The sequence below is a fragment of the Populus nigra genome, chromosome 17 (genome assembly GCF_951802175.1).
Source record: "Populus nigra chromosome 17, ddPopNigr1.1, whole genome shotgun sequence".
NCBI lineage: Eukaryota > Viridiplantae > Streptophyta > Magnoliopsida > Malpighiales > Salicaceae > Populus > Populus nigra.
In genome coordinates, this window is record NC_084868.1 from 13,603,377 (window position 1) to 13,618,031 (window position 14,655).

The 14,655-nt window shown below is 37.2% G+C and overlaps 3 protein-coding genes across 3 annotated transcripts; all 3 read left to right on the forward strand.

Annotated features, from left to right (window-relative positions):
- The first annotated feature begins 736 nt into the window (after positions 1-736).
- On the forward strand, positions 737-8,561 carry LOC133677005 (probable LRR receptor-like serine/threonine-protein kinase At1g53420). The gene is made up of 9 exons (XM_062098827.1): positions 737-862; positions 2,842-3,098; positions 7,024-7,095; positions 7,387-7,458; positions 7,552-7,623; positions 7,861-7,932; positions 8,014-8,085; positions 8,229-8,300; positions 8,382-8,561. Exons 1-9 carry the CDS (start codon positions 737-739, stop codon positions 8,458-8,460), a joined length of 894 nt encoding a protein of 297 aa, XP_061954811.1. The 3' UTR covers positions 8,461-8,561.
- Positions 8,562-8,573: 12 nt separating this feature from the next.
- LOC133677006 (probable LRR receptor-like serine/threonine-protein kinase At1g53420) lies at positions 8,574-10,446 on the forward strand. Its single transcript, XM_062098828.1, has 5 exons — positions 8,574-8,608; positions 8,705-8,776; positions 9,367-9,429; positions 9,509-9,583; positions 10,177-10,446. Exons 1-5 carry the CDS (start codon positions 8,574-8,576, stop codon positions 10,250-10,252), a joined length of 321 nt encoding a protein of 106 aa, XP_061954812.1. The 3' UTR covers positions 10,253-10,446.
- A 48-nt stretch (positions 10,447-10,494) lies between these two features.
- On the forward strand, positions 10,495-11,368 carry LOC133677008 (probable LRR receptor-like serine/threonine-protein kinase At1g53430). Its single transcript, XM_062098829.1, has 3 exons — positions 10,495-10,522; positions 10,610-10,977; positions 11,053-11,368. Exons 1-3 carry the CDS (start codon positions 10,495-10,497, stop codon positions 11,323-11,325), a joined length of 669 nt encoding a protein of 222 aa, XP_061954813.1. The 3' UTR covers positions 11,326-11,368.
- Positions 11,369-14,655: the final 3,287 nt, after the last annotated feature.

The window sequence follows — 14,655 nt, forward strand, 5'->3', positions numbered from 1 at the left end:
GACAACCAGGGTTGGATTGACAAATTAGAAGGTTTGCCTAATAGTGATTTCAAGTGGAGAGCCCCGTGGGTAACGGCAGTGAAAGTCCTCATGAGTTGTGGACAGAAACGTTGGGCACCTTTGGTAGGGATCACAGGTTATGTAAGTTATACTCCTGCCCTTGTGGTAAGGCAACTTGGGGGCATGCAGTTTGTTCCAAAGACTATGGGAATTGCTTAATTCTTTATTTTATTCAAAGATCCCATCACACAAGAAGTTGTGGAGATCATCACACAAGATTGGAAGCATCTGGTTTTGTTTGAGATAGAAGGTTTAAAGGATCCAAGTGCAAGTGAAGGATATGCAATATCGAGAGACTTAGCTGCTTCAGCCATGCCTTGTGTAGGAGTCAAATCTCCCCAAATTATAGAAGAGCCTATCAAGAGAAAAAGGGACAATAATGAAGAGGAGTTGAGAAGACAAGGCAATGTTGGAAGAAATGATTGCTGGAAGAAGATAAAAGAAGAGCATTTCTAGATGAACAAACACAATCTAGAGACGTGAGAATAACAAAGCTTGAGTTAAAGCTAAGTGAAGAGAAGATTGCTAGGACAGAAGTGAGAAGGAGCTAGAAGGGATGAGTTTGGATTGGATGCAAAGTTGCTTTGAACTTGAAGCAATAGAGGTTGACTTTAAAGATTGCCAAGGAAGCACAAAATATACCCAAGAAAAATTTGCACAAGTTCAATTCGAACTGATGGATAGGATTGGGAAGTATGAGGATTTGAACAAGAAATATATAGAGTTGGAAAACCGTTTGATGGAGATTGTAAAGGAAGAGAGTAAAAGGAAAGGTTTTAAGGCTATTAAAGCGGAGTTAGCGGTTAAGAAGAATGAGATAAAAAGTTGTGAGGATAAAAACTTGACAAGAAGCGCGAAAAGGATAAAAAGTATTTGGACAATAAGCTAGCAGCAATGGAAAAATACAAGGATCAAATCGACGCTAACAATGTTGCTTTGAACAGAACCATTGTTGCTCATAGAAAAGATGACCAAAACAGATGAGCAAATGGACGAAGCTGCTGCACATGCTCGGATTATTAGAATCAATGCGTGAAAAGTGGGAGGGGACATCATTTGCTATCGCCGAAGCCTAGCTAAAACCGATGCCTTTCTAAGGAAGATTGAGAATCACGGCTTTGCTTTTTTTACCTTTGGCTAGAGAGTTTAAGGAGGAAAGGAAATAAACTTATCAAGCATTAATGAAAAGGGCGTTGACCCATCTTCTTATGCAAAATCTGTCTCTTGGTGAACATGATTCAAGCAAATGACTTGAAAGGCAGTACTCCTAGCAATGTGACAAGAGAGCCTATGTTTATAAGGTGGTGGTTGTTAGTCGTTCACAAAAAGGTTGCATCCATACCCAATATACAAAGCATTCTTATGACAATCATGCATTATGTCATGCATTTTCTTATACATCTATGCACGCATCAGACCTAGAAACATAGATCCCCTTTCTAGAATCCACAACACTCGATTAAAGAAAAAGATGGAAAATGAAGAAAGGTTACACCCAAAAGCTCAGTACCAAAGAAAGCTTGAAGGAGTTTGGAATGATGTTGCACACCTAATCGATTTGCTCAAGCAAATGTTTTGAGACAATTTTTCCCTTTAATGAAATCATGCATTTTCAAAGGTTCATCTTGATGTTTTTACACATCACTTTCCGTTTTCAGATCGGATCTTTTCAAAACAAACATCTACACTTTACGCTGAGAATGAATGGCCAAACTTGAGAAAACATAGTAGCTATAGAAGAGGAAGAAGTGGACAACATGAACAAGCTCAGAAACCCGCCAGAGAGGAACTTGAAACCATAGATGCATGCAATGAAAAAAATAAGAGAAAAATTGAAGATATGGACTATGATCACTCCTAAAGAAAGAGAAGAGTTGGTTAATTCGAGATTATATAGATATTTTTGCTTGGTCCTACAAGGATGTGCCTGGTTTGTATAGGGTACCACTAGTAGAAGGATGCAAATCGGTTAAGAAAAAGTCAAGGTAGAAATTGAAAAGCAGTGGAACACCGGTTTTCTAGAGGTAGTCAAATATCCACAATGGGTGTCCAACATAGTGGTATTACACCAAAAGGAAGATAAAATCAAGGTTTGTCTACCACACATAGATATGTTTGACAAATGCAGCACGTATCTCCACATATTCCTTTATGGACGGATTTTTGGGCTACAATTAGATAAAAATGGCGTAAGAGGATAAGAAGAAGACAACATTTGTAACACCATGGGGAACCTTTTGTTACAAGGTCATGCCATTTTGGTCAAAGAATGTTGGGGCCACCTACCAAAGGGCCATGGTAACTCTATTTCACGACATGATACATGGATGACATGATTGCTAAATCTAGAGAGGGAGAGAATCATATCCAAATATTGAAGGAATTGTCTTGAAAGACCAAAGAAGTATAAGTTAAGGCTTGACCACACAAGGTGTTCATTCGGGGTGATCCTTCTCAGTCTTGGGAGGTGGCATAGATTGAATAGCCTTTACTTAACCAGGATCACATTGCTCGATTGATATCCCAATTAACCATGACTTATGACCCCATCTTCAATTATTAAGGAAGAAGAATATTGGAATGTGGAATAAGAGTGTGAAGAAGCTTTCGAGAAAATCAAGCAGTACCTACTAAATCCACCCCTATCTACCAAGCCAATTTGCAAAATGGAAAGTTATACTAGTTGAGTACAACATAGTATATATGATAAGGAAAGCCATGAATGTCATTGCCGATCACCTAGCTGACCATGCTAAATCACCGATTTTGATTATTTGCCAGGTGAAAGGAAAAGGGCAAACCAAGGACGAGAAGTTAGGATCTTACCAAGAATACTTGTCTAAATTGGCTAGAGAAGTTGAGGAAATAAAGTTCACCCATTTAGGAATGGAAGGAAAACATTTTGCAGATGCTTTGATCACATTAACTTCTATGTCTAGAATAGACTTTGGGCACAGGGTACAATGGGTACACATTGATATCAGAAATAACCCAGCTCATTGTTGCTCAGTTGAGAGGGAAATAGATGGAAACCCTTGGTACTATGATATCAAGAATTTCATCCAAAAACCAGACATATCCCATGGGGGCATCCAAAATCAACAAGAAGACTTTGAGAAGGTTGGCAATGGATTTCAATCTTGATGGGGAAACTTTGCATAAGAAATCATCTGACAGAATAGTTGAATATGATGAGGAAATGGAGGCGATAATGCCTTTAGAAGTGGAAAACCCCTCATTAAGAGTTTTGGACTCTAAGTTTAGAAGAGGTGGAATGGGTAAAAGTTAGATATGAATAGTTGAATATGATCAGTGAAAAGAGATTAGTTGCAATCTATCATCATCAAAGATGGGCTAATCATATGATAAGAAGTTCCGACCTCGAGGATTCCAAAAGAGATTTTGTACTGAATATAGCCTTTACCAGAAGAGGGTCAAAGTAAAAGGGCGCCAAACAAGGAAGGCCCTTACGTGTTAAAGAAAACATTCTCGAGGGAGCTTTTTTTTATCTAGGATGGATGGAGAAGATCTAGTTAAACTTGTGAATGATGACTCTATAAAGAAAAACTATGATCCCCGGTCAATAATAAAGTTCGGCCATGAATTCTCTTTGTAAAGAACCTTTTTTCATAAAACATATGATCTCATAGCAGTTGAAATCTTTTACTTAAAAGAACTGTTTTTAACGCATGACTAAGGAGATGACTCCATCAATTGGAGAGAACCAAATTAAATCTAAACTTGGCATATTTATGCACACTACACTGGGGGCAAGAAGTGTACGAAGTACACATAGGGGTCCATAGCGAACCAAAGCCCAAAGGGGTATCATCATAAAAACTTCTAAAAAACATCTTTTAGGGGAATTGCTAATTGCATTGAAAGTTTCAGTTTTCATGAACAAAACCAAATCTTTTGAGCTTTTCCTTTTGAAATAATAATATAGCACAATACTCAATGAAGCAAGAAAAGGGCCCCATAAGAAACCAGAGATCTCTTCATTAAGAGGATATGGTATATTTCGGTTCATGAGAAAAGGTTGAAACAAGAGCTCGAAGAAGTTTACGATGAAAGGGGGACCTATGTTTCCAAGATAGGTAACAAAAAGATACATGCATATTGACCATAATGCATTGCTTTCAACATGTGTCAGATCGGTGTTTCATCACCATTTCTCAGGTAGTGCGTTTTCTAACCCTACCTCATTTTGAGCGTGCCTTTGAGCCCTCACTTCTTAGGTAGTGCATTTTCTAACCCTACCTCATTCTGAGTGTGCCTATGAGCCACCACCATTTAGGTAGTGTGTTTTCTAACCCTACCTCCTTTTGAGCGCGCCTTTGAGCCCTCACTTCTTAGGTAGTGTGTTTTCTAACCCTATCTCCTTTCAAGTGCGCCTTTGAGCCATTGTCAACATTTTTCTGGGTAGGTCACCCATTACAATGAGACCATTCTTCCACCTGGGTAGGTCACCCATTACAATGAGACCATTCTTTTCTTTATCTTGGGTAGGTCACCCATTACAATGAGACCATTCTTTTCTTTATCTTGGGTAGGTCACCCATTACAATGAGACCGCTCTTTTCTTTTATCTTTGGGTAGGTCACCCATTACAATGAGACCAACATTTTTCTGGGTAGGTCACCCATCACAATGAGACCATCATTTTGTTTCTGGGTAGGTTACCCATCACAATGAGACCACCATCTTCCATTTGGGTAGGTCACCCATTATAACGCGACCACTTCACATTTTTCCCCTTCTCCACTCGGGTAGGTCACCCATCATAATGAGACCACACACATTTTGTTGTTGTTTTAGTTGTGGTTAAAGGAGATCGCTAGATGGGATCTCAAGTTAACCCAACCCCACAGAGTTTAGTTTTGAATCACCGGATGGGATTCCAAAGTGAGTAAGCTACAAATATAGGTTTTGGCTAAGGAGGTCGCCAGAAGGGATCTCAAGTTAACCCAACAGTAATACCGATTTTAGCTTTGGCTAAGGGAAATCGCCAGATGGGATTTCAGGTTGGACAAACTACAAATATGACTTTTTAGATACCGCCAGAAGGGATCTCAGATGGAATTCCATGTTGATCAAACTGAAGTGAGAATTCAAAGGAGATGGCCAGAAGGGATCTCAAGATGACTAAATTTTGATCATAGTTTTTGGGGGCTGAGGAGGATTGATGTAAAAGACAAGTTTCAGATCAATCAAACTTCGACCAGATCAGTTTCGGGAGTCACGTTTTGGGTTTATCTTTATAAAACTTACTGCGCAAAACCCTTGCTCCGTAAGCATTATAAAGAGGGGGCATCTGTTGTAACCCATTTTTGGGTCCCCACAAAAAATAAAAATAAAAAGCCAAAGGAGGTTAGAAAAAATAACAGGAGGTAGAAGCGCTTAGAAAATGGTCGGAAAATTGGTCAAGGAGGTTAAAAATACAAAGATTTGATTTTTGACAGTATATTCTTGAAGGATGAGAGCCCTGTTGAGAAGGAAAATTTGAATTTTGAGGAGAAAAGCCCAAATTTGGATGTTTATGGACTTAATTGGATTTTTATTTTTGAATTTATAGAGGATTTGATTGCAAGAAAAATTGATTTTTAAGTCAATTTGGGCTTTAATTATAAGAAATTAAAGTTCTGGGGCCAAATTATAATTTTTAGGAATTTATTAGGTCCAATCAGGGGCTTAATTGCATAAATATTGAAGTTTAATGGCCAATTAGGGACTTAATTGAGAAAATCCGAAACCAGGGACCAATTTGGAAAAGGCGCGTAAATCAGAGGGGCTGTATTGGATTTGATCCGGGGCCCAACCCGAAAAAATAAAAAAATAAAAAATGAAATCTTCTTCGAAATTTATTTCAAAAAAATATGTGATGTTCTTAAATTATGTTTATTGTATTTTGGATCAATATGGTTTGTATTTTTATATTGTAAAAAATACAAATTCGGTATGAAAAATACCCGGTTTTCGTCAAGATATCAAAAAAATAAAATGGTTTGTTTTCATGCATACGGCCAATACCCTAACATTGTTTTTACATCTTTTATCTAAAAAACAAATATTTGAAGTTTCAAAAATGTGTTTTCGCATGGATTTCTTAAACACAACAAAAATCATTTTTTTGCATTTCTGGATTTTACAACATGTTTGTAAAACTCCAAAGGGTATTGGCCAATATTCCAAAAAATATAAAAATCTTATTTTTGGGGAATTCATCTATTATTCACCACTAATGTTTGGATAAAGAAATCCCTAAAGGACGAATATCCAAAATATTATTGGGGATAATTTGTTATTATTCACCACTAATGTTTGGATAAAGAAATCCTTAAAGGACGAATATCCAAAATATTATTGGGGATAATTTGTTATTATTCACTGTTAATATTTGGATAAAGAAACCCGTAGTGGTAAATATCCAAAATAATTTTCTAGGAATAATAAATCCGCACAAATCCTTGAAAGAAGCCTTGATTATAATCGAGGACATTTCAATTTTTTTTCTCCACGGTTTACGAGACAAAAAAATAGGTTTTTAAAGCACCCTAGATTTTGTTCATCAGAGCAGACTTATCCTAGGAAACTGATGGGATTAGAGAACATCAACACCATAGCATTTATAAGGCAAATCAAACACCAAGCAGCTTACCTTAGGTAGGGCGTACAAGGGGTGCTAAAACCTTCCCTTTACGCAACCAGTCCCTTGCCTTAGAATCTCTGAAAGACCAGTTTAGGTTTCCTAGTGACCATAATACTAGGTGGCGACTCCCTTTTTCACAACAGAAAGACCCCAACATCAAATCCCCGCTACGGAGGATGGGTCGCCGCGACGTCGAGTTCTCGGGAGGGTGCGACAGGGATGTAAGTATTTCTTCTTACAGATTAAAACAGTCTTGCATCTATATATGGACAGCTTAATTCTTACCCAAATATCTGTGCATCTTCCTGTCACAGCCATCTTCGCCTCAACTTCCTCAGTGATACTATAAACGAAAATTTGGGGAAACTCTCTTCACTGATGTTTCTGTAAGGGAGTTCACAACCAGTTAGTTTTGGCTATAAGATCTTTCTATGTGTTATTGCATGGTTTTTACTTCTTTTTGGCTTATAAATGTATACAACTTTTGTTTTTCTTGCTAGTTAATTTGTTAGCTTTATGGCACTAGCACCAATTAATAATAAGTCCTCGAATAATTACATTACTTGGATATGGTTCTATGTGATTGCATGGAATCTTTCGGATTTTTCACTGCTTTTTCATTATACATGATATTCGTGTCTTGATTGCTCTTATACATTATATCATTCTATTTGCAGGGATCTTTATAGTAACAAGTTGTCAGGCATAATTCCAAAAGAATTAGGAAAACTGTCTCTTCTCAAATTTCTGTAAGAAAAATCTACTCACTGCTTCTTCAAGTCTCTTTTTCAAGAGTAGTATAAATTTATCTACTTATTTGTCTGTTTCTCTGGAGGGAAAAGGAACCTAGATGACAATGATCTTCATGGTGAACTTCCGAAGGAGCTTGGAAACTTGACCAATCTTCGACAGCTGTAATTTTCCCGTTTTACTTCTGTCATTTTGATCATAGATTGCTTTAACTTTAGATGAGGTCCCATGTGAAAAATTTGAAACGTATAGCCACCTAAGTAGTGCACTACCAATAACCTAGAACTTAAGCTTTCAAGTGATGCGACGATAAAGCACAATCCATTTGAACTTATGATTGACAAGAGGCTATTTAGTAAGAAGCATTTTGGTTTTTACCTAACAGCCCTAATTTCTTGTAGATACTTGACAGCAAATAATTTTACTGGGACAATTCCTACGACGTATGCGAAACTTATCAATCTTCAAGAGTTGTGAGTTTCTTGCTTTTATTTTCTCTTGCAATTTAGTTATACGCTATGATACAATTAAAGGAAGTATTTGGGTCAATGCAGTGCAGTGGGTGGAAACTATTTGTCTGGTCCAATACCTGATTATATTGGAAAATGGGTGAATCTCACCAAACTGTAAGTCTTTGTTAAATTTTTTTTTCTAAAAAACAAAGTCAAGTTCAATGTTATAGTCTATAGAGGATTTAATTAAATTTATCAAGCAAAACAATTTGGTGCATGCATTGAGCTGACCGTTTCATTGTGTACGTACTTGTCAGGGTTCTGATAGGAAATAATTTTGAAGGGAATCTGCCAGCACAAACTTTTAGTCTGCCAAGACTACAGAGATTGTATGTGCAATCATGTGATGCCGGCATGTTATTTAATTTTAATGTGAAGATAGACATGAAAGTGTTGTTTAATGATTCCAGGTGGGTCAGTGATGTGAGCAATCCAGGAATATCATTCCCAGAAGAAGTACAGGAACAAAAATCTCTATTTTCTGTGTGAGTGTTTTTCTTCAGATTTATTATGGAATTAATCTGGGAAAATCTAGATTAATGCTCATGGATTTGATCATAAATCTTTAGGCGTTGAGGTTTTCCAAGTCCATGAGCACTTCAATGACAAATATTTTATTTCATAAGAGAGTAACATCGTAAAGATCTTTTCGAGATTGCTTCCGTCCTCTCAAATTCTAACATTTAATTGGTTACAAATAGAGAGTCTCTTACTTCTTCTATTGTTTGTGCAGGGTTCTGAGAAATTGCAAAATTAACGGCTCAATACCCAAATACATTCGCAATTGGTCACAGTTAAGATATCTGTAAGTTTACCCTTTCAGAAATTTCCAGTAATTGTTCCATCTTAGATAGTTTATTTTTCTCTACTGTGTTGGATTAGTCTGCTCCAAAATGATTACAACACCATAAATAGAGGCAAAAAAGAGTGACAATAACAAATTTACAAATATATGGGTCAGCAGTTGTTTGAATCAAGAGAAAATGCATGACCAGAACACCATAGCAACAAATTAAGGATACAGTTTCATGTCCATACTATACACTTTTCTGGAAGATCAAAGCCATGCCACACATTCACGCAAAACATGAGAGAAAAACACAGAAACCTAAATATAAAGAAAATCTCTAAGACCTATTCGATGGCTTATTCATCCTGTTAACCATAACAGCCAAAATGGTTAACTTATTCATCCAGTTAACCATAACAGCCAAAATGATTAAACTCCATCGTATAAGCTCAACACTTATATGCATTGATCTCATTTGTTGTTTCTTTTTCCTTCAGCTGACTCTTTGATCTACATTCCCAATTGAGTCTATATGCTTCAAACTTTAACATCAATTTCGAGTACTATTAGAACTAATATTTGATGCGTTTTGCTTTGTCTCCCAGAGATTTGAGCTTCAACAACTTAAGTGGTAGCGTTCCAGAAACATTTCAGAGACTGAATAAGTTGTACGTGTTTAAGTTGTTTATAGATATATTGTATAGCTGGCTAACCATTGTTGCTGATGGGTTGAAGTTTCCTGCTTAGATTTTTAACGAACAACACGCTCAGTGGGCTTCCTAACTGGACCAATAACTCGATGACAAATGTCTATCCTACAGCGTAAGACACTAGATTAACATCGGATTAATGCAAACTTTTCTTCAACTATCTACATAATTTCTTTTTAATTACTCCATTGCCGAAGTCGGAAATAAGATATAATTATACCTTCTTTTGTCAGTGAAATAGTATAAAACTATCCTTAGGAATTTATCAAACAATTGGATTCATTTTTTTTTGACACTCTTCAATAGATAAGGTATGGCGATTAAAAATTAAATTAGAGATACAAATTATCATTTTTCAGTGTGTTCTTCAGCTTTTTTTTCTTAGTTCATTTCATCCCTTGATTAAGCATACAACAAACCATAGTTAATGTATAACACTTGGCAGTTTAACAAGGTGACATTTGTTAAAAATAAGTTGAAGTGCTAAATTGTTCTCATATCAGCTAACTTAATTTTAATTTTTTTGTCTTCTTATTATTATTTTAGGTTATTTATGCCTCTCTACTATGTCTTTTTACTCGTTAAATCATGGTTAGTATAGAATAAGTGGCATGCTAAGAAGTTGACACGTGTTAAAAATAATTTAGATGAATTATTAACTGAGGAAAAAAATTCTAATCAATTTTATGAACTGTTAACTTGCAGGGATCTTTCGTACAATAACTTCAACGTGACATGTGAAAATATAAAATGCTTGGGATTGCAGAATGTAAACATGTAAGGGATGGACCAAACTCCTATCCATTTTGTTTTCTTTTTGAAAAATCTATTGACTTTCATATATAAATCACTACTGAATATTTCTCATTGATATTTATTTCCTTGGTTTAATTTCATGATCTTGGTGCTTTTCAGTCACCCGACTAGGTATGTGGTACCATAATTTTCTGCAATAAGAGTGATGTTCTTGAAGCATGTCTAACAAATTTCTGTTTGTTAACTCTTAGGTTTTTCAAAGATGAGATGCTGAGGAAAAAATGTGGTCGAAGGCGTAAGTTCATTCTTTTTATTAGATAGAGAATTTCTCTCTTCTAATTATACTGGCTGAGTTTCTTATGGTAAATAAGTTTTCTTGCAGATAATTCCTTGTTTATAAATAGTGGTGGTGAGGAAGTAGATGACGGAAAAAATCAGTATCATAACGATACCTCAATATCAAGTTTTAATCTTAGTCCATCTGAGGATTGGGCTTATAGCTATGCTGGGGACTACCTCTGGGCAAAAGTCAATGCCAGTACTTTAGTAAGAAACTTGACGTGTGAAATTACTAACTCCAAGGCAAACATAGACAACAATTTTCGCCTTGCTCCCGTCTCTCTAACGTATTATGGCCTCTGCTTGCGTAAAGGCAAGTACATTGTGACACTTCACTTTGCTGAAGCATTATATTCTAAGAGTGAAGATTACAGCACATCAGGAAAACGAGTGTTTGATATATATATTCAGGTAATTAGTATTTCGCTTGTCCAGAAAACTAATTTACGTGCTAATGACACACTCTTAAGGAAGTCTTGGTTGCAGGGAATGATTGTAAAGAAAGATGTCAACATAAAGGAAATCCCTGGGAAAGAACATGAAGAAAGACGACTACAATTCAAGGTTAAAATAAATGATGGTTCGTTAGAGATCAAGTTCTTCTGGGCTGGCAAGGGATCTCTATACAACCCACCTGCTCTCAATGGACCTCTCATATCAGCTGTTTCGATCACTCGTGGTAGGAAGCGCAAACTTCAATACTTTTCATTTTGTCTGCTAAAACCCAGGATTCTGTTGCTCACTTCACTATCTGTGTGAGAATAGTTTATTGCTTGGCTGACAAACATTGTTTTCTATATGTTCCCCATATTGAATATAAAGGTGTAAACTGAATTCTTCTTATTCATTGAATTAATTGATACAATATTTATAGTACTACTTTTAGTATAATAACAGAATCAGTTATAAAATAACAAACTTTGCAACAGAATATAACTGAATATAACTGCCTGTCATGCTTAGTATAACAGCTTTAGTATTCAACGTGTTCTAACTTATCAGTGCAGCAGCCTTAGCTTTAGTAGTTTCTTCCCAATGCAATATCTTCATTGTGTCAAGCCGTAGACGTCTGCTTGACTAAATATATTCAATACGCCCCCCTCAAGATGAGAGTCATGAACAGGTCAAGGAGAATAAATGTTATGAACACTCATCTTGGATAATAAGGGATGAAAATGAGAGGATTGAATTTTCTCACGAACCACATGACAATCAATGTCAATGTGTTTGGTACGCTCATGGAAAACAGGATTGGCAGCAATGTGAAGAGCAGCTTTACTGTCACAATAAAGGAGAGCAGGTTGGAGTGGAATTTGCAGGTCAGTGAGAAGGTTTCGAAGCCATACAATTTCACAGCAGGTGGACGCCATGGCTCTGTACTCAGCCTCAGCAGAAGAACGGGAGACTGTGGTTTGTTTCTTGGATTTTCACGAAATCAAAGAATTATCCAGAAAGACACAATAGCCGGTGACTGAGCGTCTAGAATCCAAGCAACCAGCCCAGTCTGAATCACAAAATGCTTTCAGTTGTAGGCTAGAAATGACTGGAAAGAACATGCCCTGAGCTGGAGAGGTTTTAATATATCGTAGAACTTGAGTGGCTGCATCAAGATGAGGAGCCCGTGGCTTATCCATAAACTGACTTAAAACCTGAACAACAAAAGAAATATCAGGTCTACTAAGAGTGAGATAGAGTAGTCTGCCAACAAGGCGTCTGTAGGAAGTAGGATCAGCTAAGAGTTGGCCAGAATCTTTAGAGAATTTCACGTTAGGATCCATGGGAACTTTGGCCGGTTTGGAAGCCAACAAGCCAGTAGTCTCAAGTATTTCCAAGGCATACTTTCGCTGACAAACAGAAATCCCAAGCTCACTGCAAGCTATTTCCAAACCAAGAAAATACTTCAACTGGCCAAGGTCTTTAAGCTGAAATCTGTCATTAAGCATGTGAATGAATATGGAAACTGCAGCTGAATTATCACTGGCAACAACTATATCATCAACATAGACTAATATAGCAATGAATGAATCTGGCAAAGATCGAGTAAACAAAGTGTAATCAGCCTTGGACTGCACGAAACCAAACTCGAGCAAGGCAGAAGAAAATTTGGCAAACCATTGCCGCGAAGATTGCTTTAAACCATAGAGTGATTTATGTAGTCTGCAAACCTTGGACTCCCCCGTTTTAGCAAAGCCAGGAGGTAATGTCATGTAGACTTCTTCAGCTAAATCACCATGAAGAAAGGCATTATTCACGTCCAATTGATGGAGATGCCAATGTTTGACAGCAGCAACTGCCAAAAGTGTTCTAATAGTGGTGAGCTTAGCCACAGGAGAAAAAGTATCATAATAGTCCAATCCCTCACACTAATTATACCCCTTGGCAACAAGTCTGGCTTTATACCTCTCCAAAGTGCCATCAGACTTCAACTTGACTTTATAAACCCATTTGCACCCAATAGTGTGTTTAGAGGCAGGAAGATCAACAACAGTCCAGGTATTATTCAATTCAAGAGCTTTGATTTCAGTATCCATAGCCTCACACCATTCCTTACATTGTAGAGCTTGAGTATAGGAAGTAAGCTCAGTAAGAGCAGAGACAGAAAGACTAAAACATTTCTGAGCAGGAGAGAGATGAGAATATGAAAGGACGGATGAAAGAGTATAAGGAATACCTGAAGCTGAAGAAGAAGGTGCAGGTGCTGAAGAGGAGGTGGCAATATGACAATGATAGTCATGCAAATATCCAGGTTTGTGTTTTATCCTGGAAGACCTCCTGCATGGCTGAGGAATGATCTCAGAAGGAGATGCTAGAAGTGGTGCTAAGTCAGAATGCAAAGGAGGAGAAAGTAAACCAGAATTGGAGGGTGAGGGAGGAACAGATTGAAAAAGAGAAGAAGTGGAAGTCATGGGATCAATGAAAGGAGCTACTGATTCATGCAGGGGGAAAGGTAAGGGAAGGACAGAATCAGTAGAAGAGATAGGGTGTTTGAGTGCAAAAGGAAAGATAGCTTCATGGAATATAACATTTCGGGAGACAAAAACAGTATGTTGATGTAAATCATAGAGTTTGTATCCCTTGATGTGAGACGGATGGCCAAGAAATATACAAGGTTTAGCTCTAGGATCAAATTTATGTCTATGTCTAAGGAGAGTAGTTGCATAGCAGAGACAACCAAACACTTTCAAATGAGAATAGGATGGACGAGAATGGAACAGAGTTTCATAAGGGGATTTGTTGTGTAAGACAGGAGTGGGAATTCTATTGATTAAATGCACTGCAGTGAGCACACAATCTCCCCAAAATGGCAAGGGTAAATGAGATTGAAAACGAAGGGATCGAGCAACATTCAAAATATGTTGGTGTTTGCGTTCAACAGTTGAGTTTTGTTGAGGTGTTTCAACACAGCTCAGTTGATGGATTACACCCTTTGATGCATAGAATTGACTCATGTGGAATTCAACACCATTATCTGATCGGAGGGACTTGATTTTGGCATTGAATTGTGTCTCAACCATAGTAAAAAAGGATTGAATATGAGTGCTGGTTTGAGATTTATTGTCCAAGAGGTGAATCCATGTGAATCGGCTATGATCATCTACAATGGTTAAAAAATATGAAGAACCACTAATAGACTTAGTGGAAAAGGGGCCCCAAAGATCACAGTGAATAAGATCAAACGGTTGTGCAGAATTAGTAATGCTGTGAGGAAAGGATAAACGGTGTTGTTTAGCCAATGGACAAATGCTGCAAGTTTTATTAGATTCATGTAACACTTGAGGAATTACACGAGAAAGTGATTCCAGGGGAGAGTCTGAAGGGTGGCCTAATCTGTAATGCCATAGACTATTGTTTACAGAATGAACAAAGAAACTGGCAGGAGCTAGATCAGTGATTGTAGGCTGAGACATGGATTTAACAGGATTGAAAAACTTAGAGGTCCTAGATAAAGCAGAAACAGGAATTTGCAACAAATGATATAAACCTCCAGCTTCTTTACCCACACCAATCGTTCTCCAGCTTGTAAGGGTCTGAACAAAACAGAATTTAGGTAAGAAAATGACACAGCATTGTAAGGTTTGAATGAGCTTG

Coding starts and splice junctions, on each gene's coding strand:
- LOC133677005 (XM_062098827.1), top strand. CDS start 737: ATGGATAGGATTGGGAAGTATGAGGATTTGAACAAGAAATATATAGAG. Junction 863..2,841: donor CTATTAAAGCGGAGTTAGCG/GTTAAGAAGAAT, acceptor ATTATTTGCCAG/GTGAAAGGAAAAGGGCAAAC. Junction 8,086..8,228: donor TGGGTGAATCTCACCAAACT/GTAAGTCTTTGT, acceptor CGTACTTGTCAG/GGTTCTGATAGGAAATAATT.
- LOC133677006 (XM_062098828.1), top strand. CDS start 8,574: ATGACAAATATTTTATTTCATAAGAGAGTAACATC. Junction 8,777..9,366: donor TGGTCACAGTTAAGATATCT/GTAAGTTTACCC, acceptor TTTGTCTCCCAG/AGATTTGAGCTTCAACAACT. Junction 9,584..10,176: donor ACAAATGTCTATCCTACAGC/GTAAGACACTAG, acceptor GTTAACTTGCAG/GGATCTTTCGTACAATAACT.
- LOC133677008 (XM_062098829.1), top strand. CDS start 10,495: ATGCTGAGGAAAAAATGTGGTCGAAGGC. Junction 10,523..10,609: donor GAAAAAATGTGGTCGAAGGC/GTAAGTTCATTC, acceptor GTTTTCTTGCAG/ATAATTCCTTGTTTATAAAT. Junction 10,978..11,052: donor TGTTTGATATATATATTCAG/GTAATTAGTATT, acceptor TCTTGGTTGCAG/GGAATGATTGTAAAGAAAGA.